We start from the raw sequence: 25,792 nt of genomic DNA on the forward strand, positions 1-25,792 counted from the left end.
GTTTGCATTTGTTAATCATTGTATAGGGGTGGTTAGATAGATAGAATGAACAGAGTTCTTTGGTTTTATATATAAACTTAGAAATCATTGAAATATATACATGTATATATCAGTGTAGGCAGTTGGTCAAGATCTTTGTGCAATTAAAGTTTGTGTGTGACTGTTATGAATGTTTCAGTATTCAGAGAATCACGGCCATTTGTTGTTTAAGTTCCTGGTTGCTTAGACATTTGGATAGTGACACAAAATGTTCAAAGGACCCCCATCACTCCTGTTGATTTTTTTGTAAATCGCTTCCTGATTGATGTTTTAAAGACAATCCTGAAATCATCATAGAAATGTCATGGGGTCATATTTTGTTTGATTTTTTGTATTGAAAAAAGTGTGAGGTTACACAAGAGGTCGTGACTGAGAAATGTTAGAATTACTCAGATTAAGAGGGATGTTATGATTTCAAATTGTAAATTTACTTGGTCCATACACTGGAACCTGGTGATACATGGATGTTCATTCACAGAAATCGGACTAGTAGATCAATGAATTATTTCCCCTGACCATTTAGATTTTCCTTTGCTGTAATATGTATTCCTCAAATTTGTTTTTTTTAGGGAAGAAAAGAAAGAGTTCAGAAAATGAAGAGAAATACTACAAAGATGTTGTATTCTGTCAGGTTTTGAAGAAAGCAGGACTAACATTAAAAACAGGGAAGACCCAGAACGTTTTAGGTGATGTATCTAATGGTGTATACAGTCTACTCCGGATATATTGAAATTTCGGGGACCCACATAAATTTTTCACTATATCCAAAGTTCACTATACTGATGTTGAATATGTAGATAATGTTACTGGAGATTTACTTCAATATGACAGATAGTTCGATATAAGCAACTTCAATATAAGTGTGGTAGACTGTACAAACGTATATAACACAAGTCTGTTTAAGCGAAATTGTCATTCAGTGGCAATTCTGCAAGCACATTTCTAAAAACTACATATGAGTGTGTTGATTATTAAGAAAGGGTTCTTACGAATTCCTACAGACTATTTCCTGCATTGTGTTCCATGTTTTCTAGCTTATTATGTACAAAATGAATGAAGATGTTTCAGAATTAAGAACACATTATGTCTAACACTACAGGAAACCATAGGAATCCAAGGCCAACTGCATGCAATTAACATAGGAAATACATGTATATAAAAAAAATCCTTGCTTATCTTTTCAAGATTGACATGTCTGTAGTTTATAAAGATATGCAAATATCCTCATGTTGTGTCGTCTCCAGTTTGACCAATCACAGGTGTTGACTGTGTCGGACTTCATAAAGAGATGTACTTAAGCTTTGTTTTTACTGGAGCTTACATGAAGATGACCTGTTGACCTCTTGTTTCATTTGTAGATTGTGATCAGGCTGCATTCCAGAGGAATCTTCAGATAGCATTGAAGAGACACGATAACTTTCCGTCGGTGAGATTTTATAGAGATACAATAACTTTCTGTTGGTGAGATTTTATAGAGATACAATAACTTTCTGTCGGTGAGATTTTAAAGAGATACGATAACTTTCTGTCGGTGAGATTTTATAGAGACGCGATAACTTTCTGTCGGTGAGATTTTATAGAGATACGATAACTTTCCGTCGGTGAGATTTTATTGAGATACAATAACTTTCTGTCGGTGAGATTTTATTGAGATACGATAACTTTCTGTCGGTGAGATTTTATAGAGACATGATAACTTTCCGTCGGTGAGATTTTATGCACAACAATAGTAGCAAAAATGTTGATTGTACATATATCTGATTTATGTAACAGTAATACATGTATTGGGAAACTAAAACAGTGTTTTTTAAGGTCTTGATTTCAGGGGCCTGGGCCATATTTCGGCCCCTTACACAGTCTTCACGAAAACTCGGTGGTCTGAAGACCGAGGCCAGTGAATTTTACGGTCGGATCAGTGAAAATATTAAAAGTCAGGAAGTCCGATGGGCTTGTAGACTTTTTGTAAGTCACATTAAACATAATGTTGGATTAAGATACTCTAAATATCTTATTTGCTTAAATTTACCATCAAAATAAAAATAAATAAAAAAATAGTACACATAGTAAGTGTTTGGACATCGTGGTTTGTTTATTTCGTAAAAAACGGTAACTATACTTGTAAATGTCAAGATAACTTGTACGTTGATCACATGAATATTAAACAAACAACTTGTTGAAACAACAAAAATGGCTGCGTTCTGCACACCGGTAATTGCTGCTTTATTGCATTATCCAATTAAAATGAACTTCGACAATTGCAGTTATCTCTGATTGTATGCAATTTCTGTAGTTTATAGAATTTATCAATTATTTACATTTGATGTTAGTAGAGAAGGCTAATTCCTAAGGTGCTCTCGGGTTGTTTTCATGTTTGTGAAAAATACGTAAATTTGTAGTCTTGTTGTTTGCGGGCGAAGAAAGAGACAGAAAATACCGTGTACGGTGTTGTTTTTCTGGTATTGACAGAAAGGATGTCTTAGGGTGGATATGAATACGAGTAATAACCATAGTTTCAGTAAATTAATTGTACAATTTTACAATGCATTCCATAATGTATGTGATAAACATATGAAAATTTAGGGGGCCAGTAAATTTCACTGTGGGCCAGTAAATTCAGACAGTTCACTGGTCCGACTGGCCAGCAAGTTTTAAATGTTTTCGTGAAGACTGCTTACAGACCCTAAAAAATCCCTGTATAAGGAATGCTTTATGTTGTATAATTTAAGTGTAGCCCCATTTTTTCTACAGGTTCTAGATGAATTTGTCGAAGGCTTTCAAGAATACATTGAAGACCAGCATAGGTAAAGAGAATGATATACATTCATGAAATGTATGGTAAATACTGGCCATAGTGTAATCAATAACTTTGTAGGTACAAAATTCAATTTTTACTTATCCCCATACAATTTGCTGTGAGAGGGAAACGGAAACAGGACGGTTCGGGTGTGACATTGTGTGTATGTTTTGTGTGGAAATTGTAGACACTCTAGACTCTGCATTTTTTGCTCGATTAATACATCATGATACTTCATCTCTGTTTGTTCATCTATATTACTCTCTGTCTCAATAACATCATCTCTCTCAGACTCTGATTCCTCTCCAACACTCAAAGGGACACTCTTTTTCCTTCTTTCTGTCAATCTTCTATTCTTTGTCAAAAGAAACTGTGTTATGGCATTATTTGGATCAAATGATTTAATGTCATCTGACAAAAACTTAATAGCAAGGATGTTGTTTAAGGAATTTTGCCCTAATCTATTTCTCAAGTCTGACTTGACAATTTTGAGCTGAGAGAAACCCCTTTTAGCTTGAGCACTTGAAGGAGAAAATGTTAATATCAGGTCCACAATGGCTAATATGTTGGGAAACTGCTGCTTGTACTTCTTTCCAAGGAATTCCCAGTCAGGAGAATTCTTTAAATCACTACAAAAGTATAATAAAGTTTAAATTGAAAGTACATGCCAAAAATTGGTAAGCAAGATTGTTGCTAGTCAACATTTTTGAAATACCTTTCATTCACAGCTTTCTTTAACATGGTCCATTCCATTTCTGCCTGCTCTACATTGACCTCTGCAGAATTCAGTGTACCTCCAAATTTCTCTAATATGAGGTGGAGTTCATTGTCACCAAAATCTGAATTTTTAAAAGTAAATTATAGTTGCATGTAAGTCTAAAACAGAATTACCTATATTGCATACTAAAAAGGTTTTCTTTTGGTATCTCAACCCATGTGAAAATATCAGTTTGTCTCAAATAGTTGCTAAAATACTTACAATCAAATATTCAATTGCGACCATGTAATTACTTTGACAAAGTTGGAACTAGAAAAAAAGAACTTTTCATGTAAGTAGTAACACAACAAATTCAAAAAAATAAAAACAAATTAGTACAAAAGGAAAACAAATAAAAATCAATCTCTGAGGTTCCAATTTCTTTTTTATTTTCAATTAAACAGTACCTTTTAGTAACTCCCAGTCTTCTGGCCAAGCTTTTAAGTCTGCAATCTTTGTTGCATTCACAACAGTTACATCTTGACAGAAGTCTGAGAATCTCTTTGATACAGCAAGAGTAACTTCATCCAACACAGATTGCTGGGCAAACTTGAATATTCTCTCTTTAGTCAATTGGATACCATGGTAGGAGTCTTTGCCTTCAAGTTTTCTTAAAAATGGCCCATCACTAAAACCAAAACAAATTCATCAATTATGAAGAATCAATTATGAAACACAGAAGTCACACCAACATTTAAAAAAATTCTAACTAAATTACCTTGATTTCAATTTCTTAACAGCCTCTAATGTACATTCAATTGCTTGATGCTGATTTGCCAGAACAGCCTTTTCTTCTTGAAGCATGAGGGAGAGGTATTTCAATGGAGAGAGGACATCAACCATGAACAGGAGGAATGAAACTATATCCCTGGATTTCAGCATTGCCAGGAAGCCTCTTGCCTTTGATTTGGAATCAGTTGAAACTCTTTCTCTAGTCTCTACAAGCTTAATTAAAATGTAAAAAAAATCAAGAGGTTCAAATTAAATTAACAAGATACTGCTTTTTATATTGTCATAATTATGTAATGAAATATACAAAAGTTACCTGTTCCATGTGGCCCACAATAAACTTGTAGGAAGTTAGGACATTTGTTACTGCTAACAACTGATGGCCCACCCAGCGAGTACCATCTGTTCTTGTTGGTATCAACAACTTTTCACCATCCTGTTTTAAAGCTTGGTACGTGTTACGCAGCATTGCCATGTTAAGTGCACTGTTGTGATAGAAGTAGAACAATCCCTTCAGAAGGGTACCAACTACCTTTTGGTACAATGGAATCTTTTTCAAGACATCTTTCAATGAAAGTTCTAAACGATGTGCCATACAGTGTATTACAATGATATCTGGCTGCTGATTTTTCAGAAGAGCACCAACTCCACCTTTCTTCCCAGTATTGACACTCGCCCCATCACATGATAATGCAACTAACTTTGATTTAAAGTCATTCCACTGTATTTTAAGGTTTTCTTGTACAATAATTTGCAAACCTTTCACAATATTTTCTGCATTAGCTTTATCTGTAGCATGAACACCTGCAAAATGTACATTAACAACTCCTGAGGTACAAGACCTGATGAACCACATCTCTTGTTCCTTTATACTAGAATCTGTTGACCCATCCCCTATGACACAGATGAATTTGGCTTTACTTATGGTAGTCGATACCTTTTGGAATTCTGTTTCAGAAATAGCTTGCACGAATTGCTTAGAAGATTCTCTGTTCCTGTAGGTGGTGCCCAATTGAATTCCCTTTTTCTCATCCAAATCATTATGCCACATAAAGTCTGAAATTGGCCGATTCTTTAAAACAAGAGCATGACATGTTCTAAACATTTTTTCTAGTTTTTCTGTGTTACATTTATTTAATGTAACCAAAATGTTTGCTGCCTCTGATTTCTGAACCGGTTTCTGCAACTGTTCTTCAATTTCTTTTGATCTAACATGCATTTTTGATTCCTCGTGTTTCACAATTGCGTCTATTTTATAAGATTGACAACCCTTAATAAAACTTGATTTAGGATCACTACAATGACAATGTTCACTGCACCATTTACATATCATACCCGCTTCGGTATTGAGCAGCCATGTTCTATTCTCTGTCCATTTTGCACTAAAATTTCTTGCTCTTTTCCTGTCATACTCAACGAAGTACTCCTTGCGGTCTGCTTTTCTTTTTTCTACTGGGTTAGGTACCCCCTGTATAAATTTCCACATCGTGAATCTAATCGCGCGTCTTCTTATGACGTTGATCCAATGAACAGTCTGTCTCTAGAAAACGTTTTATCGGTAGCAAATAGTGAAAACGAAAGTGCATTTAAAAGTAGAGTCAAACCCCGGTCGGGTTCCGGAAAAGTCCGACAAAATTTTTACTCGCCATGTGGGCGATAAGATCCTTAAGATTTTGTCGCCCACAGATAAAATTACTTGCATTTGCGAGTGGGCGAGTGGTTATTTGCAACCCTGCCATTGATTGTGGGATCAAAGGTCAAGGTTGCTAGGGGACTTTTAGTTAGCAAAAGCTTGTTGACACTATAGAGGTCACAGTTTTGCTTAGTTGATTTTATAAATAAAGTTTTGTTATCAAGAGAGGAAGAATTTTACAGAATTTGGGGTGTAAGGTCAAGGTCACTGGTGGTCTTAATACAAAAAAGCTTAGGACTATTCCAGAAATGATCAAATGGGGGGGTCGGGCGGCAAATGATATTTTTTTGTGTGGGTGGTCATATTTTTTCATATTTTATTTGGTCCGTGGTTGGACTGTTAAAAAAATATTTATTATGGGTAGTGGGTAGTTTCTATTGTTTTATTTTGTGCCACGTGGGTGTTGAGTTTTCAGAATATTTTTATTGTCGCTCTTGTTGTGTTGGTTACAAAACGTCGGAGGGAAAATTGAAAACGTGCTTTCGAAATGCTGCTTTCGAAATTGGAAATCGGAAGTAACATAGAACTATTCGAGTTGTCGCTCTTTGCAGCGCATAACTTTCCATTACGGCACTCTTCAAATTACAGGCGCGTTTAGTAGGGTCCCTTTGGACGTGATAGCGGCAAACTCTGTTCTGTAGATTATTACAGTTTACAGTGCATCGATTTTGGGAATATTTTGAAACCAATAGGTATTCCGTTTTCTAATAAAAATAGGCAAACCTTAGTTGATTTATACGAGGGTACCGATGCGTTATATTTATCAGTCGGTGTGATGGTGATATAGAGGCCTCCGGGCGCGGGCTCCATTAGAAGACGAACGATTCGTGGAAAAACATATCCATACCCATTTCATGATAATAGCATCGTTTGGACTCCCAATCTTTCCAACATTCCCGCCATAGATGCCTTTGATTGTTGATGTGACATCGTTTCTTCAGAACTACTGTGATACAATGTCGCACAGGCATTACCGCGTCATTGACTAGAATGTTCGTCCCGAAAACCTCGCGAGATTTGTACTGTTTTCATTTTTAAAAATATTTTTGTGGTGGGTCTGGTTAGTTTTTTTTTTTAATTAGATGGGTCATTGTAAAATGAGTTTATTAATTTGATGGGTCATGGGGTAATTTTTTATTTTTTTTTATGGGTGCTTGGTATATACAAAAGGTGCCTCACGACCCCCCCATGTATTTATTTCTGGAATAGCCCTTACATTGCAAGGGGGTGTGCTGCTTCGTAGAGTTTTTGTTGATATCAAAAATAAGTTTTCAATGCAGTGTCATTTGTTCATTCAGCTTTCAGTAAATTGCATATATACCTGTGTTTCTACTCTAGAATAAAGCAAAAAAGAAATCGTCTGATATTGAAGTACATGTAATCACGGATTATGACATCATTTTCAGTTAAACTAGTACCAGTAGTGTGCTCGAACGACTAGTACCAGCAGTGTGCTCATTGTTAATTAGTACCAGCAGTGTGCTCGTTATTAACTAGTACCAGCAGTGTGCTCGTCATTAACTAGTACCAGCAGTGTGCTCGTCGTTAACTAGTACCAGCAGTGTGCTCGAACGACTAGTACCAGCAGTGTGCTCATTGTTAATTAGTACCAGCAGTGTGCTCGTTATTAACTAGTACCAGCAGTGTGCTCGTCATTAACTAGTACCAGCAGTGTGCTCGTCGTTAACTAGTACCAGTAGTGTGCTCGTCGGGTTGCGGACACTATACATACATGTACAAATCCTTGAGTTTGGACATGTACACTTTGACTTACTTGACTTAATCCTCTGGGTTCCCTGGGGAACATAGGGCCGACACCACACTCTTCCAACGTACACCATTCTGGGCAATCCTCTTTAGCTCAGCCCATGTCGTTCCAGCAGCCTTCACTTCTTCGTTTATGCTTCTGTTCACTTTAATTACTGACAAATATGTTGATGTTTGTTACAGGGGTTTCAATAGTCTCATTTAAAGTTGGCATGTTGCAAATTCTAGGGTTGTTAAATCGATCTAATTTACAACCTGTCATTGGGTCCAATACTATCTAATGTATTTCATACCGATTTTTAGGCCGTTCCTTACACACTGATTTTAACTACGGATTACTCTGTTTACCTGATCAAGATATAGGGCTCACGACAAGTGTGACCAATCGACAGAGGATGCTTCCTCGAGTTTGATGACATAAATGCATTACATACATGAATTATATTTTTTATAGACTTCACTACTGCCTACTTCCAACTGTGACATCAAAAAAATGTGAAAGGTATGTGCACAATATGAATGATACATAGACATACTTCTGAAATAGAACCACGTGCTGATATACTGTACATTGGCAATTTTTCATCATGATGTACTTGTGTAAGATTTCGGGATATAATCTTCATTGAATTACAATTACGATATGAAATAAGGTTGATCAAACACATATTTTCATTGATATACGGTATGATGATGACAGTTTTTCTGTGTTCAGTGCTAGATGCAGTTCTCAAGACAGTGTGGTGAGGTTGTTGATTGGAATAGACATTCTACAGGTAAATATAGATAAAGATAGGTAAATATAGATAAAGACAGGTAAATATAGATAAAGATAGGGAAATATAGATAAAGACAGGTAAATATAGGTAAAGATAGGTATAAAATAGGTATATATAATTATACAGGTAAATATAGGTAGAGATAGGTATAAAATATGTATATATAATTATACAGGTAAATATAGATAAAGATAGGTATAAAATAGGTATATATAATTATACAGGTAAATATAGGTAAAGATAGGTATAAAATAGCTATATATAATTATACAGGTAAATATAGGTATATATAATTATACAGGTAAATATAGATAAAGATAGGTATAAAATAGCTATATATAATTATACAATCTTGCAAGTGGAATGTGAAGTGTACGTATATGTATGTGAAATTTTTACCATTTTTTAAATAGGTCTTTTGGGGGTCATGGATAAACATATACATGGTGGTAGGTACAGGTGACATTTGAAATCTCGAAAGTCCACAGGACCATAAAAAAACTTCACTATCTTCATGAGGTTCAGGTTTTTTTGAGAATTTGGAAATTTGTTCTTCATCAAGCAGTTCCGAATTATGTAATAAGTGGAACTCTGTTACATTGTGTAAGGGTGGTAAAATTTATGTATTTTTTTTTCTTTTGAGTAATATACTTAAATCTTAAAGCTTTGTATTTCATCTAAAATGTAAGGATGAAAAAACTGATTAATTATGTAAAATACTGTATAACCCGTAAAAATTGTATATTTATGTCTCGTCCTCCATCCTGAAGAAAGATATTATTGTCTTAGTTTGATTTCTTCTTTTTCCTGTAAATCTTGTCGTATCTTTCTATTTTGATTTCTTCTTTTTCCTGTAAATCTTGTCGTATCTTTCTTACTATTTCTCGAAGGATTTTTTTATTTGACATGGATTTGTACAGTATTGTATATTGTCATGTACCTTCATATGACCTTGTATAGTGATCTCAATGTCAAATTACTAGTAAAATTTAGTGAATCTTGTCCACTTACACCATATTTCTCCTTGAATTCTGATATTTTGCATGCAAATGCATTGTCATATGAAAATGTGCATCATTTAAACATACAATGTATGTACTGATTTCAAGGTCAAATTACCAACATGATTTATATGCAAAATAACTCTTATCATAGAGAGAGGCATTGAGGGCTGACTTCCTGTAACAATAATTAGTTATAACTAAAAAAAATGTCATATATTGAAATGGAATGCTAAAAGTTGATGTCTGAGTTTCAATTGTTGTATTTCTGCAGTTTTTATTTAATTTTTAAAAATTGTCAAAAGATGTTTTGTAATAAATCCTGTAGATTTCGTAAGTAAAACAATAATGATTTTTCAAGCAAAAGATCTTTTTAAATGAGATACATGTAGCTGAAAAAATGAAAGTTGTTTCAATAATTGCACTATACTGTAGGTCACTTGAGAAGTCCCTATCCTAGTTGGCATGTGAGACGACAAGTCATTGCTAATTAGGTCCTAGTAAGCTGTCAAACCACTTTTTATTGGCAGGTGTAAACAGTAACATTCGGGGTATCAAGAATAAATTTCAGAGAATTATATATAGAGGAATTTCAATTTTACTTATGAGTTTCTAAGATTTAGAAAAAGGGAATAAATTTGCTTATTTATATATGGGGGAAAATCGGAGCAGGAAGTTATTTCCTAGAGATCGAAGTTTGAGCTATCGAGAATCACATGTATTGCCAGGTAATGCATTTAATAAGTTGTTGTTAAAACTCTTTTTCAGTCAAAAATGATGATGTGCCTTCTTGAGAAGTTAGCAGAGTTCATGGAGAATGAAGAGTAAGATTCTGATTTATGTAATATTATAAAATGAGAGTTTGTGTTGGGATAAGTACAGTAGTACTGTTAATGACCGTGTTCTGATTTTCAGTTGTACTGTTAATGACCGTGTTCTGATTTTCAGTTGTACTGTTAATGACCGTGTTCTGATTTTCAGTAGTATTGTTAATGACCGTGTTCTGATTTTCAGTTGTACTGTTAATGACCGTGTTCTGATTTTCAGTAGTACTGTTAATGACCGTGTTCTGATTTTCAGTTGTACTGTTAATGACTGTTTTGATTTTCAGTAGTATTGTTAATGACTGTGTTCTGATTTTCAGTTGTAATGTTAATGACCGTGTTCTGATTTTCAGTTGTACTGTTAATGACCGTGTTCTGATTTTCAGTAGTACTGTTAATGATCGTGTTCTGATTTTCAGTTGTACTGTTAATGACTGTTTTGATTTTCAGTAGTACTGTTAATGACCGTGTTCTGATTTTCAGTTGTACTGTTAATGACCGTGTTCTGATTTTCAGTAGTATTGTTAATGACCGTGTTCTGATTTTCAGTTGTACTGTTAATGACCGTGTTCTGATTTTCAGTAGTACTGTTAATGACCGTGTTCTGATTTTCAGTTGTACTGTTAATGACCGTGTTCTGATTTACAGTTGTACTGTTAATGACCGTGTTCTGATTTTCAGTTGTACTGTTAATGACCGTGTTCTGATTTTCAGTTGTACTGTTAATGACCGTGTTCTGATTTTCAGTTGTACTGTTAATGACTGTTTTGATTTTCAGTAGTATTGTTAATGACGGTGTTCTGATTTTCAGTTGTAATGTTAATGACCGTGTTCTGATTTTCAGTTGTACTGTTAATGACCGTGTTCTGATTTTCAGTAGTATTGTTAATGACCGTGTTCTGATTTTCAGTTGTACTGTTAATGACCGTGTTCTGATTTTCAGTAGTACTGTTAATGACCGTGTTCTGATTTTCAGTTGTACTGTTAATGACCGTGTTCTGATTTACAGTTGTACTGTTAATGACCGTGTTCTGATTTTCAGTTGTACTGTTAATGACCGTGTTCTGATTTTCAGTTGTACTGTTAATGACCGTGTTCTGATTTTCAGTTGTACTGTTAATGACCGTGTTCTGATTTACAGTTGTACTGTTAATGACCGTTTTGATTTTCAGTAGTATTGTTAATGACCGTGTTCTGATTTTCAGTTGTACTGTTAATGACCGTGTTCTGATTTTCAGTAGTATTGTTAATGACCGTGTTCTGATTTTCAGTAGTACTGTTAATGACCGTGTTCTGATTTTCAGTTGTACTGTTAATGACCGTGTTCTGATTTTCAGTTGTATTGTGGAGCACGGCGAGAAGGTGAATCTCCCCAAGTTACTGATGAGTCAGTTTCGATGGCTAGACAGAATTCTGGACAGTAAGGTAAAATCTAGTGAGGTTTATGCCTATCACCAAACTTTGTTGATTTTCATACTCTTGATAAAAAGAAAAAGAAATTCCCAAATCATGAATTTACAACAAATTTCACCATTTCGTCAGCTTTCTTGTACCTTGATTAAAGTTTGCATGTTGAATGAATTGGAGACTTAGTGGAAATACAATCGCATTAGTTGATGTATGACATTTGGATATACATGTACATGTATGCAGGAATTGGCGGATAAGATGCTGGAGATGATCACGATCGTGTCTGTCGACATCCAGAGGGAGATAATTTCCTGTCTACCAGAAGTGGTAGAGGACTCAGAACATAGCCATGTTGCAACTTCACTCAGGTAGATATGTAGTGAATAATTGTGCACAGGTAAAAGTTGCAATATTATACAGGTTATTTGTGCACAATGTTTTTGTACATTTTGTAATGTGTAACACACAGAAGTATAAGTTACAAACTGCAAGTTTAGCCGGTTTGTTCAGGTTATATAACTTGTATTATTCGTGCAACTACCCTCATTACTTACTCAATGAACAGATTTTTGTGATGTACGTAAATCTATACAAGAATCGGGATCCGTCACACTGGCAGAGCAGAGGAGTGTCTGAGTGATCAGGATCTGCTATTTTCATATGTGTATAACGATTCTTGAAAGTAGGATTGAATGAGAAGAATGTGAGCTTCAGAATTATAGAATTATGAATTAAACCCATTTAGCAGAAGATGAGGAGGCCTTGAGTACTTTTGTATACAAACCTGTCTTGTGTTTCCCAGGGACTTACTAATGGAGAATAGCAGTCTCACGGTACCCATACTAGATGCATTCTCTAACCTCAATCTGAATCCAGAACTGATGGCTGAGGTAAAACCCTGGTATTGTTTCTTGGGATGTATTCTGTTTTCTGTTGAGTCAAAGTTTTATGCACCTTACAGACTCATTTATGTCTCACACCTGTAAGTTGAAATGCGTCTTGTAAAGATATTTTGGGGGAAATTTTAAAAGAATTTGGGACTTGTAAATAAACCGTATTCATCAATATCTAGGACAGATTTATTTTATGTTGTGGATTTTTGTAAAGAATGAAATGTACATGTATGAGGGATGAGTATTATGTTACGTGTAGGTTCGGGGATCCGTGCTGCAGACTTTGGCGTCAGTGGACTTGGAGAATTTACCTGTGGTTGTCAGATTTCTTCTTCAGTCGGTCACCGTAGCAGATGCTCTGGAGGTAACAAGCATTTTATATCATAGTCATTGTAGTAAAGCACTATAATGTGATCAGGTCATATCTTCTTAAGTTTATTGACGTAGTATTGTATATATATCCTAAATTACTTAAGTGTGTTGTTGAAAAATAGTTGAACAGAGAAAACTGAAGTTTATCTATTGACATAGTATTGTATATATCCTAAATGACTTTACTTTATATTTGTTGAAAAGTAGTTGCACAGAGAAAACTGGAAAATCAGTGACAAATGAATTTTCAGAAGTTGGAAACTCAAAGTAACCGTGTTGATGTTTGTAGGTTGTCAGTGAGATCCGACAAAATTTGGATTTTGCTCCTAGCTTTCCCTCAGCCACATCAACCCCAAGGAATGAGAGGAGGTAGGAGGTTTTATACTCTACATGTAGCTCAGGAATTCTCCTAATTTTATTGTGAGGGCACCCCTGTATTGAACTGTTTAAATTTTCAGACAGTTGTCAGGTGATGAAACACGAGGAGTAGAATCGTTAACGCTGGACGCCATTAAATCCGGGATCAGGTTCCAGAAGAGCGTTGCTGAGGCGTGGATTAAGGTTGGGATTTTCAATCCCCCCTCCCCCCCCCTCCAACCCCCCCCCCAAAATATTGCAGAAGGAGAAAGAAAAGATTTTGTTTTCAATATTATTTCCATTTTGTTGCTGAGTAGAATAACTTTCAAATAATAGAAAAATACAATACACTGTACAAAGTAACCTGAATATATTCAGTGTGGACACATTGACCAATCAGATCTGAGGAAAAATCTGCCCTGTACATTTATGTTGAACAGTGTAGAGTGTGTTTGATTCTTGCATACACTGTACCTTTTTGTATATTGATAAGAAATGTGCGTGCTGTAGAAGTATACTGTATAGTTAGCTGTTATTATATTACTCCTCAAAGGAGTGCGTAAATTTTAAATTAGTCCAGTTTAAGATTTAGTGGGACTTGGTAGAAAAGAAAATGTTCTTATAACTACGTGATTGAATGTACATGTAATTGCCTGTACAGTTGTATAAAGTATTGAGAATATTTATTATCTGTTTGCAGGCTATAGATGCCGTCAAGCAGCCGGCCGATCACAAAGTGATAGACCTGTTTATATTGCTGATTCTGTATTCAACTGATCGTAAGAAACCCGTGGAGAGCCTCACCAGAAATAAGATCCGGTCAGGGGCTTTCACTGAGGTCCTGCTGCAGGAGGCCTTCAGAGAGAGGGCGCAGGTGCTTGTTTTCCTCTTCTTGAAAAAATCTGTGATTGCTCGACATTCTTACTCATTTAATAAATGGGATTTTGATTCCTGAATGATTGTATTAATTCATTTGTCCGTAATTGTAAATTGCATATAGACTAGTTACTGTATAAGTGGAGTACGACACATGTACTGATAAATCCAGCCATGTGTCAGGTGAGCTGTGTAGGCTGTGGGTCTCTAGTGTTAATCCCCCTGTACTCGGTTTGTAGGCTGTGGGTCTCTAGTGTTAATCCCCCTGTACTTTGTTTGTAGGCTGTGGGTCTCTAGTGTTAATCCCCTGTACTTGGTTTGTAGGCTGTGGGTCTCTAGTGTTAATCCCCCTGTACTCGGTTTGTAGGCTGTGGGTCTCTAGTGTTAATCCCCCTGTACTTTGTTTGTAGGCTGTGGGTCTCTAGTGTTAATCCCCTGTACTTGGTTTGTAGGCTGTGGGTCTCTAGTGTTAATCCCCCTGTACTCGGTTTGTAGGCTGTGGGTCTCTAGTGTTAATCCCCTGTACTTAGTTTGTAGGCTGTGGGTCTCTAGTGTTAATCCCCTGTACTTGGTTTGTAGGCTGTGGGTCTCTAGTGTTAATCCCCTGTACTCGGTTTGTAGGCTGTGGGACTCTAGTGTTAATCCTCCTGTACTTGGTTTGTAGGCTGTGGGTCTCTAGTGTTAATCCCCTGTACTCGGTTTGTAGGCTGTGGGTCTCTAGTGTTAATCCCCTGTACTCGGTTTGTAGGCTGTGGGTCTCTAGTGTTAATCCCCTGTACTCGGTTTGTAGGCTGTGGGTCTCTAGTGTTAATCTCCCTGTACTTGGTTTGTAGGCTGTGGGACTCTAGTGTTAATCCCCCTGTACTCGGTTTGTAGGCTGTGGGTCTCTAGTGTTAATCCCCTGTACTCGGTTTGTAGGCTGTGGGTCTCTAGTGTTAATCCCCCTGTACTTGGTTTGTAGGCTGTGGGCCTCAAGTGTTAATCCCCCTGTACTTTGTTGATTTCCAGGTGATGAGGGACTACTTCCCTGCCATTCTGTCTCTGGCTGAGGTCCTGCTTCGTTCTCCAGAACCAGCCATCACATTCTTCGCTGCTTCCATGTACAAGAATGGATTTGTAGCTTTTGACACATATTGTCAGCAGGTTAGAATTTCAGTCCTTTGTTTTGGGAGAAAGTCTGCTTTAGAAAGATATTTGAAAAGGGCTTTCTGGGGCCTATAAGACTTCAAATATTTTAAAGAAAGACTTAGTGTTCTTTTATATCAGAAAAGAGATGATGTCCTATACACTTTCACATAATTTGTCTCTGATATTTCTAGTTACTGTATTTGGAGTACCTAACATTCTATTTTCTTCACTCAGGTGTGCTGAAGAAATGACATGAAGCAATCAACTATCAATGACAAATGTATATTTAGGTATGCATGTCCTGATTTCCTCAGTCTGTTTATTTCTCTTATTTCCAGGAGATAGTGGGAAACCTGGTGACACACTTTGGCAGTGGGTTTGAGGGGGAGACAGATTCCTCCCTGGATATTCTGTATCAGCTGGTGGATAAACATCTCGACAAAATGGCTCCTTTTGCGATCTTTGTGAAGGTGATTTTATTTGCAGTTCATGTAAAGATTGAAGACAAGGGGTATATTTTTGGTGTGTTTGTCTCACATTCTATTATGATGATAACTTTGGAGCTAAACATGATCAAGGAAAAGTCAAAGCTGTTGTTTTTGTCCTGTCTCATTCTGTCATTCTGTTATTTTGTCTGAAACTTTAACCTTGATAATAACTTTTAAACAGTAAGTGCTAGAGCTTTGATATTTCACATTAGCATTCCTTGTCACAAAACCGTTCTGTGGGTACCAACATTTTTGGCCCTGTGACCTTGACCTAGGAGTTTGACCTACCTTTTGAAACATTTAACCTTGCTAATAACTTTTGAATAATAAGTGTTAGAGCTTTGATATTTCACATGAGTATTCCTTGTTGCAAGACCTTTCTGTGGGTACCAACATTTGTTTACCCTTGACCTTGGAGTTTGACCTACTTTTGAAAACTTTAACCTTGCTAATAACTTTTAAACAGTAAGTGCTAGAGTTTTGATATTTCACATGAGTATTCCTTGTGACAAGACTTTTGTCGTGGGTATCAACATTTCTTACCCTGTGACCTTGACCTAGGAGTTTGACCTACCTTTTGAAAACTTTAACCTTGCTAATAACTTTTGAATATTAAGTGTTAGAGCTTTGATATTTCACATGAGTATTCCTTGTTGCAAGACCTTTCTGTGGGTACCAACATTTGTTTACCCTTGACCTTGGAGTTTGACCTACTTTCGAAAACTTTAACCTTGCTATAAGTGCTAGAGCTTTGGTATTTCACATGAGTATTTCTTGTGACAAGACCTTTCCATGGGAACAAAAATGTTTGACCCAGTGACCTTGACCTTGGAGTTAGACCTACTTTTAAAAAAATTGACATTCGTCATAATTTCTAAATGGTGAATTTATATTTAGAGATTTCATATTGCACATGAGCGTTTCTTGTCACAAGATCTTTCTACTGGTACCAAGATATTTGTCCTTGTGACATTGGCCATCTTTAGAATTGGCCATTATTGGGGGCATTTGTGTTTCACAAACACATCTTGTTGATTTAGTGTGAGTGTTTCAAGTTTCTTTTTTTTATGTTTAGGTGGTTTTAGATTACCTGGATAATCTAGGTGTTCCTCAGATCAGGAAGTTGTACTCCCTACTGAGTACGCTGGCATTCAGAAGTTCCCAGGGAGGGAATATGATACAGGTAAGGAAAAGGAAATAACAGCGTCACTCGTGTTGAAATGTGGAGAGAGTCAAAGTTTAGGTAGTCTTTCACCAAAATTGTGAATTTGATGATCCCCAGAGTTAGGGTTCTGACCCCAGGGTTGGGCCAAACTTAGTATATAGTATTCATGTGTAAGTATACTGATACTGTATAAATTCTAAGTGCATACTTAGGAATAGCAGAAAAGGATGTACAGAAAATGGTGAATTTCACAACCCAGGGTTTTGACTCTAGGATGAGTCCAAATTGGTCATATCTTTTAATGTTTTGATATTGATACACATATTATGTAAAGGCTTTCATCAGTGTATTAGCTTAGATATTCAGAACAAAATTTTGTTTTCTAGATTTCATAACCCTTGAGAGTAGTGATACTTTTTCACTAGTACTCAGGTGACCGATAAGGCCTGTGGGAGTAGTAATACTTTTTCACTAGTACTCAGGTGACCGATAAGGCCTGTTAATGTGTAAATTAATGAAAATGTGCATGACCTTAGTCTGAGGTGAAATTTATCGCACTGGTCAGATGTCTTGTGCTTTTGGGAAACACTCTTTGTGATGATTCAACTGTAAAAACAAATCACAGAAAGAAAAAAATCTACATACAATAGCATTACGGGTATACACACAATATCATTATGGGTATGCATTAAATGTACAAGTTGGGTGCCAGTACATGCACATGAATGAATTCCCTGTTTGATGTTTTCTTTTGACAGGATGACCTTCACATCATAATCAGGAAACAGCTGTCTAATGACAACCCTAAGTAAGTAACATTAAGAGGTACAGTTCAGTAACCATTGTATTAGTAACAAAAATGGCCCTCTCTCTTACCCACTGTTTTCGTTCATTTCCCTGGTTTTTATTTTTATACACCCCCCCCCCCCCCCCCCCCCCCCCCCCCCCCCCCGCAACAAGTTGTGGGGGGGGGGGGTGTTATACTGGAATCGGGTTGTCCGTCTGTCTGTCCGTCCGTCTGTAGATGCAATGGTTTCCGGGCTCTAAAGCGTTATCCTTTCCACCTACCGTCACCATATCATATATATGGACTACCCATGGGATGAAGATGTTCCCTATCGATTTTGGGGTCCAAAGGTCAAGCGCACTGGACACCGAAGTAGCAATATGGTTTCCGGGCTCTAAAGCGTTATCCTTTCCACCTACCGTCACCACATCATACATATGGACTACCCATGGGATGAAGATGTTCCCTATCGATTTTGGGGTCCAAAGGTCACGTGCACTGGACATCAAAGTTGCAATATGGTTCGGTTTGTCATGCCATTTGTTTTTTACACTCAGAAAAGAGGTAGTTTATACCTATTACCAACACCCTTTGGGAGATTGGGGTAAGCGGGGGATATTCTTAGTGAGCATTGCTCACAGTACCTCTTGTTTTAAAATCAGAATACATTTTTATTCCCCTGTTGCAGGGATATAGAAGCTTGGCTGTACATAAGTGCACGTGTCTGGAAAAAATGTTAACACCATAGAAAGAACAACTATTAAAGATATTGTCACAAGTTTAAACAGTGAGAGGTCAAGGTCACTGCCAGTGATTGAATATAACAATGGTGTGGACTCAATACGAACATTACCACTCCAGGCTTAGATTTCTTGAAGAAATCTCAAAATTAAGTAGTTTGTCCCTCCCACTTTCAATTTACAATGTTATTGTATGTAACAAGAGTAAGGAAACAACTTATTGATATCTAGGTCAAGGACATATTAATTTAAAGTTGATATTGAGTATAATATCCAATAGATATTGCAAAGTTGCAAGGGAATGCTCCACTTGGCAGAGCCCTGGTGAAAATAGTGATTAAGTTGTGATAACTGTCAAAGTTTTAGTTGGAGTTTTGCATTATTGCATCCTATTTTTAATAGAAAGAAAAATCTATTGTGAAATGTTTATTTTATTTTTCAGGTACAAGAGAATGGGTATTATTGGAGCTGTCATGGTGGTAAAAAGCATTGCATACAATCAGTAAGTGTAGTTCAGTATCAGGTATAAACCTCACACAGTGTATATATTGACTATCATATCAGTCTAAACATTATCAGTTATAAACCTCACATACAGTATATATATTGACTATCATATCAGTCTAAACATTATCGGGTATAAACCTCACACAGTATATATATTGACTATCATATCAGTCTGAACATTATCAGGTATAAACCTCACACAGTGTATATATTGACTATCATATCAGTCTGAACATTATCAGTTATAAACCTCACATACAGTGTATATATTGACTATCATATCAGTCTGAACATTATCAGGTATAAACCTCATGTACAGTCTGAACATTATCAGGTATAAACCTCACGTACAGTCTAAACATTATCAGGTATAAACCTCACGTACAGTCTAAACATTATCAGGTATAAACCTCACATACAGTCTAAACATTATCAGTTATAAACCTCGCATACAGTATATATATTGACTATCATATCAGTCTAAACATTATCAGGTATAAACCTCATGTACAGTCTAAACATCGGGTATAAACCTCACACAGTATATATATTGACTATCATATCAGTCTGAACATTATCAGGTATAAACCTCACACAGTGTATATATTGACTATCATATCAGTCTAAACATTATCAGGTATAAACCTCACATACAGTGTATGTATTGACTATCATATCAGTCTAAACATTACTGAAAAAGAAAAAATCTATTCTGGATAACTTGAGATTCAGTGGACGAGTTGATTATTTTCCATATTTAACCAAAGTTCAAAATAAACAAAGTAGACTTTTATCATCCATTTAGGAAAAATAAATTTTTGATTTTGATGAAAATCTAATGAACACATGCCAACATTATTATACATGGAATGAAATCATGTTGAGCCCCTTGTAATGATCAGCATCAGAATTCACAATATGGCATCCATGCCTGTTTTACTTGTCAAAGTTGGTTATCGATCATTAAACAACAAAACTTAATTTCGAATTGAGTTGTTATGCATAAATTACGCTGTCATGAAATAATGTCATGTGACATCTTTGGAAATGATGTCACTATATGTTTGGGTCGTGTTTCCATTTTGTTGCTATGGCAATATTACCCTGTTGTGCAAAGTTCATAGTTTCTTTAGAGTCATTCATCAATTTACATCAAATTTTATATTACTAAATTAGATTATAAGGAATGAAAGTATTTTCAGCGTATTTTATACAATAGGATTGATTGATTTTATAGTGTTTAGTGTCTCTCGAGAGAATTTTTCGCTCATATGGAGACTTGTACAATAGGAAGTAAGTTGGGATTATAGAAATGATCGATCATCTGAGAAACCTTGTCTTATAGTCCTTTTAGTCCAAGGAAGGACTGGAAGTGATACATGGCAAATGCTTACTGAAACTACAGACTATTTTTGCTCATTCTTTGCTAATCATTTATTTCTATAAATTATATCTTAATTGACATAGGCACATAAACATTTGACCTCCTCTGATTTGTGTGAAATGACATCACTAGTTTACAGTGCATGCTGGGAAAGTTATTGCATGATAAATCCTATTGGTTGACGTGGGTATCTGGATCTTTAAAAAGTCTGAACTTGTAATCTCTCAAAAGTTTTTCCAAGATCTCCGGGATTGTATTCTAGAGTCACCTGTATATATACGTGTGGTTTCTAAGACTTAGTATGTCCAGAAAATTTTGTATTTTCTGTTTTGTTAATTAGAAATGGAGATGGTGACCCTAGCCAGGCCCCAGCAGGTCCCCTGACAGAGAGCCTGTATATATATGTATTTTCTGTTTTGATAATTAGAAATGGAGATGGTGACCCTAGCCAGGCCTCATCAGGTCCCCTGACAGAGAGCCTGTATAAACAGGTTATAAACTTGTTACAACTAGTGAGAACCAGCAGCAGCCGGATGTCAGAGGGGGCAGCTCTCTTCATGGACGAATTGGCAAATGTCGTGGGCAAAGGTCATTTGGATATGAAAGTAGAGGTAGATAATTTAGAAGAGTATTCATAGGTTTGGAAGCAGTCAGTGACTTACCTTCTTTAGATTCAAAATGGAAATACAACTTTTTATGCCTCTGTAATCGGAGATTTGTACATCAGCCTATCTGTTTGTCTGTAAAAACTTTAACCTTGTCCATAACTTTTGAAACGATGGTTATAGGGGTTTCATATTTTACATGTGCATCCCTTTTGATAAGGCCTTTCTTTTTGTACCAAAATATTTGACCTCATGACCTTGACCTGGGAGTTTGACCTACTTTTGATAACCTATAGCCTAGGCCATAACTTTTGAATTGATAGTGACATGGTTTTCATATTTTACGTTTATTATACCCTTGTTCTCGGTTGTTTGATGTCCAATCGAGAATTTTTCATTCATATTGACATGTCACCAGCTGTAGGTGAAGTACCACAAATTTAGACCTATGCTTAGTGTTCAGGGTTGTAGCAGTGAGGGTTTTTCAACGTGTCAACGCTTGCCACTATACGAGACCTATTTTTAAGGTCATATCCGAAAGACTTACGATTCTTACTTCTAAATGCCAAGTGTTTGGCGAAAGAGCAATCACTACCCATGATATGTCTTTGGTTTGACCCAGACATGGCACAGACAGGGGCCGGAACTCCTGACTTCCCAGTTACGAAGCAAACGCTATACCACTGAGCTACAAGATGGGTACAGGTATCAATTCTTTCTGTTCTTGTTACGATGAATCTTCATTTTCTTACTCTTCTGAGCTAACAGCTTTATGATTCTGTATTGGAAGGAGTGGATCACGGAGAATGTGACTACAGATTTTCAGGATCATTACGTGGTGGACATGGACGAGACAGCATCAGATAGGTAAGGCCTATTCAACTTGATTAGTAGATTATCATCCAGGGTCACCAAGAAGTATGGGGCGGATGGGAGGATTTTATTTTTAAAATTTTTATTTTCTTAGAAAAATATTAATGACAAACAAGTTTTTGTCAACAGAATAGAGGAGAAACGATACTGTACCTTCTCGATTCGATTTTGGATACTCAGCGTTTTTTTCTCTCCACTGGTACTGGTACTCATTCAATTGGGAAAAATAATGTCAAAATTAAACAAATTGGGAATTTTTTACCAATGTATCGGCACATGATTTCAACTAAAAGAAAATAAATAAAGAGCAAAGCAATTTTTACGGTAATATTTGCTGCTGTGAGACATTAGGAATCGTCGTAGGCTCGTTCTAGAATTGTCGTAGTTCTACAACATGCGCACTGCCATGATCTGTACTTTCGATTTAATACCGGAAGTGAACATTTTAGTTAACTCGTACAATGTTTCAGACTATTAAGTAAACTACGAGGTCACGGGTCTAATATTTGACAAGTGAATTGGGAATTTTTAGTCTCAAAATTAGGAATTTAGGAATACGAGACAAAGTATTTTTTAGTTAAGATAAACACATTTATTTACGTCACCAGACACCAAACATTTTTCACAATCTTTGATAAATAAACGTATTTACGATTTGATGTTTCAGTATGGTGCCACAGGAAATAAAGTTTGGTTTGGATGATGACAGTGAAGTAGCGATAGGCATCCCTCTTGTGGCTCTCACTGAAAAGTCTGTAAAAGACAAGAAGAAAATGCAGACCCAAAAATCAGGGTAACATGATTTCTAGGTTTTGTGACAATTTTAAAGGGACTGATTCACGATTTTCCTCCAAATTTTGTTTTTCACTTTAAATGATCAAAATATACAGTGTAATATGTTTAGAAGATTTCACATAAAAATTAAGGTTATTCATCATGACAGAAGCTCATTATAGAGAGTTTATTATTTGTTTTGAAAACAAAGATTGAGGGGTGTGTTATTGTTTATGGGGTTTTCAAAATAAATGGATATTGGCCAAGTTTATTATATATATCACATCTCAAGTATACTTTAGGTAAAATGTGTCATTTAAAAGTTAAAATTTGTAATTGTACAAAATGAAGATGCTTAAATTACAAAATTAACGTTTCACAGGTTTATTTGTTTACATAAAAAGACTCGAGTCTTTGTTTACATAACACAGAATCAAAGCAATATATTGCTCTTATCCTTGCATTCAAACGGTCCAAATTTTGGTTGTTAACATTAAATGAGCTATATTTTAAATTTTTAACATCAAACATGAAAAACGTTTCTTTCGAAAAACGTGAACCAGTCCCTTTAATGTTAAGCAGTAGATTTCTATGTAATATGAGAGATGGTAGTTGAACAATCTACATTTATTTGTTAAAATTCATTCTCTTTAAATTTCAGATTTAGATATTTTTACTACTAGAAACGATTTTATATTCTTTCAACTTCAATCACACAGAGACTTTGCTTGAAAAAAAAAAAGCACTGTGACATGATGATGATGTGATTTGAGAAATTAAATGTAATCATGATTTTGATAAGAGGGTCCTGCATTGAAGATGTGGGTGTACAATAGTCATTGCTGCTTTCATCAGTCTGTCTTGCCATTTGCCAGTCTGGCCTTCACTGTCCAGCACACTTTTGTAGGACACAATATCTGAGTAGCTTTAGAGTCATGATGACCAAAAATATTAAGTATGAGTATACCTAATGGCTAGAGGAAAAATCTATATACTCTTATGTCGAAAGTCTAGTTCACATCACATACACTGTAGAAAAGCACTATTCCCAAATATCTGCATTTGTTGGGACCGTAGTTGACTTCATCAGTTTTGTAGTGATGTTCAGGTATCAATGAATGACTTCAGATAAACCACATGTAAAGTTATCCATTTGTATTTGAATTCATTGATCATGAAAATTGACTTTCAGGGATAGCCTGGATCCCATTTGTTTGTCCCCACATTTTCGATTGCTTCGCATGTGTGAACAACGACAGAATCGAAACCTCGACAACATCGATGCCCTTCTTGGTAAGAGAAAACTTCACCTCAGTCAAAATATTTTTATGTTGAGACATTTTCCATTACATCATTTACTTCTCACCGACAACATGGTATAAAACTTGCATACATTTGAGTTTTCAAGGATTCTTTAGAAGACTCCTTGAGTTTGGTCTTTGCCCCCCCCCCCCCCCCCCCCCCCCCCCCCCCCCCCTTTTTTATTTTTTTTTCTTGTGACAGGAGATTATAATCTCACGGATTTCCTCATGTGGCAATCAATTCATTGAAAAAGACATTTTTAATGATTATATTCCTTGCCATTGTAAAAGCAATTCTCTGCATTTTGATGACATCCAATAGTGAATCAGATAAATTGCTTTTATATGGATGTCGAAAGAAAAGGGAAAAAACGGGGCTTAATGGACTGTCTGGTATCTTATATATAGGGAATTTTATGTAGAAAAACTGTTATTTTAAGAAAAGTCCTAACTTAAATAAAAAATAATGCATTGTAGGTAGAAAAACAAAATACAGTCTATCGTGATTAAAGGTACACATACTCGAGTTTTTATGTTGGATATGAATACTACAGTATTCTGTTAATAAAATGAAACAAAAATTATTATTTTGTGTTTAATAATGTGCTTATATTTCATTTTAGATAGGCGAACTTTATACATCCTATTAGATATCTCATTCCCAAGATGTTGCAGATTTTACATAACATCACATGTAGTTACCAGTTTTACTATGCTTTTAAGCTGTCAGATAATTGGGGAAATTTTCAATCAGAATTTGGGAAAAAACAGTCAATTTTCATTTGGGACATGCAAGGATATTCTTTAAGTCCTGAAAAAGAAGAAACTTCAATAAATTGAAAATAGATATTTTTAAAACAAACAGAAGCTGATGTTCTGTAGGGGGTATCATGATGTACTTGTGGGGTGGTGGAGGTTCACATTATAGTATGACTGTGTATTGGGGATCTTGCTTCACTGCCAAAGCTGCTGTTAGAGTAAAGCGTGCACACAATACATGTAGGAGGATCTCATGTTTAATAGCAGACATACAAAGCGACAGCCAGACCTTAAAAAAAAAAAAGAATGCTTCAATCTGGAAGACATAAAAGTAGCCATCACGAGACTTGTGAGCGTAAATAAGGCACACAGGATGTGTTTTATGGAATATAAATCGCAGAAAGCGATATAGCAAAGTTTTTTTTTTTTTTTTTTTTTTTTTTTGGCTTATGACATTTTTATTTCCCAGACCTATCACTATAACATATAACAAATAGACTAAACGATAGAAGAAAAAAAAGTGTGGAAAGCTGCCAGGGATGGGGCACTAACTAAGCTCCACCTAAATAACAATATATATTCCCTATTACATCTCGCAGGATGTAGAAGAAGGAAAAAAAACCTGAGAGAAATACAAGATTATATAATCATATGAGAACAAAGTTATACAAATATAAATACATGTACATCATTTCTAGAGGATATTAAAGTATTTCGTGACAACTACCCAAAGGGCCCTTCTCACACTCCAAAAAGTCTATTTTGACCCTGGGTAGTCATGTAAAAGGGAAGGCAGATCATTTCCCTTTACTTTATTTGTACATGATATGAATAGCATGCAACACAATTTGTAATATAAATATATAAGACTATAATTTTTTTACAATACTATCAAGAATATGCGAAAAAGATACCTTGTTTAATTTTTTGTATACAGATACATTGAATTCAAGGATTCCCTTTACATTCTTTCGAATGTCATAAGATTGC

The 25,792-nt window shown here is 35.7% G+C and overlaps 2 protein-coding genes across 5 annotated transcripts in view; one reads left to right on the forward strand and one right to left on the reverse strand.

The window, feature by feature from the left end:
• Positions 1 to 25,792, forward strand: part of LOC125655042 (Fanconi anemia group D2 protein-like) — a 59,110-nt gene that overhangs the window by 3,908 nt on the left and 29,410 nt on the right. For 2 of the 3 annotated variants that reach the window (XM_056143202.1, XM_056143203.1), the window contains exons 3-24: positions 609 to 725; positions 1,398 to 1,465; positions 2,788 to 2,840; positions 8,234 to 8,281; positions 8,495 to 8,555; positions 10,328 to 10,383; positions 11,721 to 11,808; positions 12,037 to 12,161; positions 12,596 to 12,683; positions 12,946 to 13,050; positions 13,348 to 13,427; positions 13,517 to 13,619; positions 14,116 to 14,289; positions 15,300 to 15,434; positions 15,758 to 15,889; positions 16,983 to 17,090; positions 17,831 to 17,880; positions 19,042 to 19,101; positions 20,918 to 21,101; positions 21,886 to 21,962; positions 22,636 to 22,761; positions 23,935 to 24,035. In XM_056143202.1, the coding sequence (XP_055999177.1) occupies positions 609 to 725; positions 1,398 to 1,465; positions 2,788 to 2,840; positions 8,234 to 8,281; positions 8,495 to 8,555; positions 10,328 to 10,383; positions 11,721 to 11,808; positions 12,037 to 12,161; positions 12,596 to 12,683; positions 12,946 to 13,050; positions 13,348 to 13,427; positions 13,517 to 13,619; positions 14,116 to 14,289; positions 15,300 to 15,434; positions 15,758 to 15,889; positions 16,983 to 17,090; positions 17,831 to 17,880; positions 19,042 to 19,101; positions 20,918 to 21,101; positions 21,886 to 21,962; positions 22,636 to 22,761; positions 23,935 to 24,035 (2,139 nt within the window). The remainder of the gene's footprint in view (positions 1 to 608; positions 726 to 1,397; positions 1,466 to 2,787; positions 2,841 to 8,233; positions 8,282 to 8,494; positions 8,556 to 10,327; positions 10,384 to 11,720; positions 11,809 to 12,036; positions 12,162 to 12,595; positions 12,684 to 12,945; positions 13,051 to 13,347; positions 13,428 to 13,516; positions 13,620 to 14,115; positions 14,290 to 15,299; positions 15,435 to 15,757; positions 15,890 to 16,982; positions 17,091 to 17,830; positions 17,881 to 19,041; positions 19,102 to 20,917; positions 21,102 to 21,885; positions 21,963 to 22,635; positions 22,762 to 23,934; positions 24,036 to 25,792) is intronic. The other variant, XM_056143204.1, reaches the window with a different exon arrangement.
• LOC130047780 (zinc finger protein 862-like) lies at positions 3,212 to 5,998 on the reverse strand. Of its 2 annotated transcripts, XR_008796596.1 has the most exons (6): positions 4,636 to 5,998; positions 4,309 to 4,535; positions 3,998 to 4,218; positions 3,813 to 3,860; positions 3,549 to 3,672; positions 3,212 to 3,462 (listed from the first exon to the last, which is right to left on the reverse strand). XR_008796596.1 is itself a non-coding variant. In XM_056143205.1 (5 exons), exons 1-4 carry the CDS (start codon positions 5,803 to 5,805, stop codon positions 3,841 to 3,843), a joined length of 1,638 nt encoding a protein of 545 aa, XP_055999180.1. In that variant the 5' UTR covers positions 5,806 to 5,998; the 3' UTR covers positions 3,212 to 3,672; positions 3,813 to 3,840. The 2 variants fall into 2 exon arrangements, 1 of the variants encoding a protein (XP_055999180.1); XM_056143205.1 differs by having other exon boundaries at positions 3,212 to 3,672.

The sequence above is a fragment of the Ostrea edulis genome, chromosome 7, assembly GCF_947568905.1.
Source record: "Ostrea edulis chromosome 7, xbOstEdul1.1, whole genome shotgun sequence".
Lineage (NCBI taxonomy): Eukaryota > Metazoa > Mollusca > Bivalvia > Ostreida > Ostreidae > Ostrea > Ostrea edulis.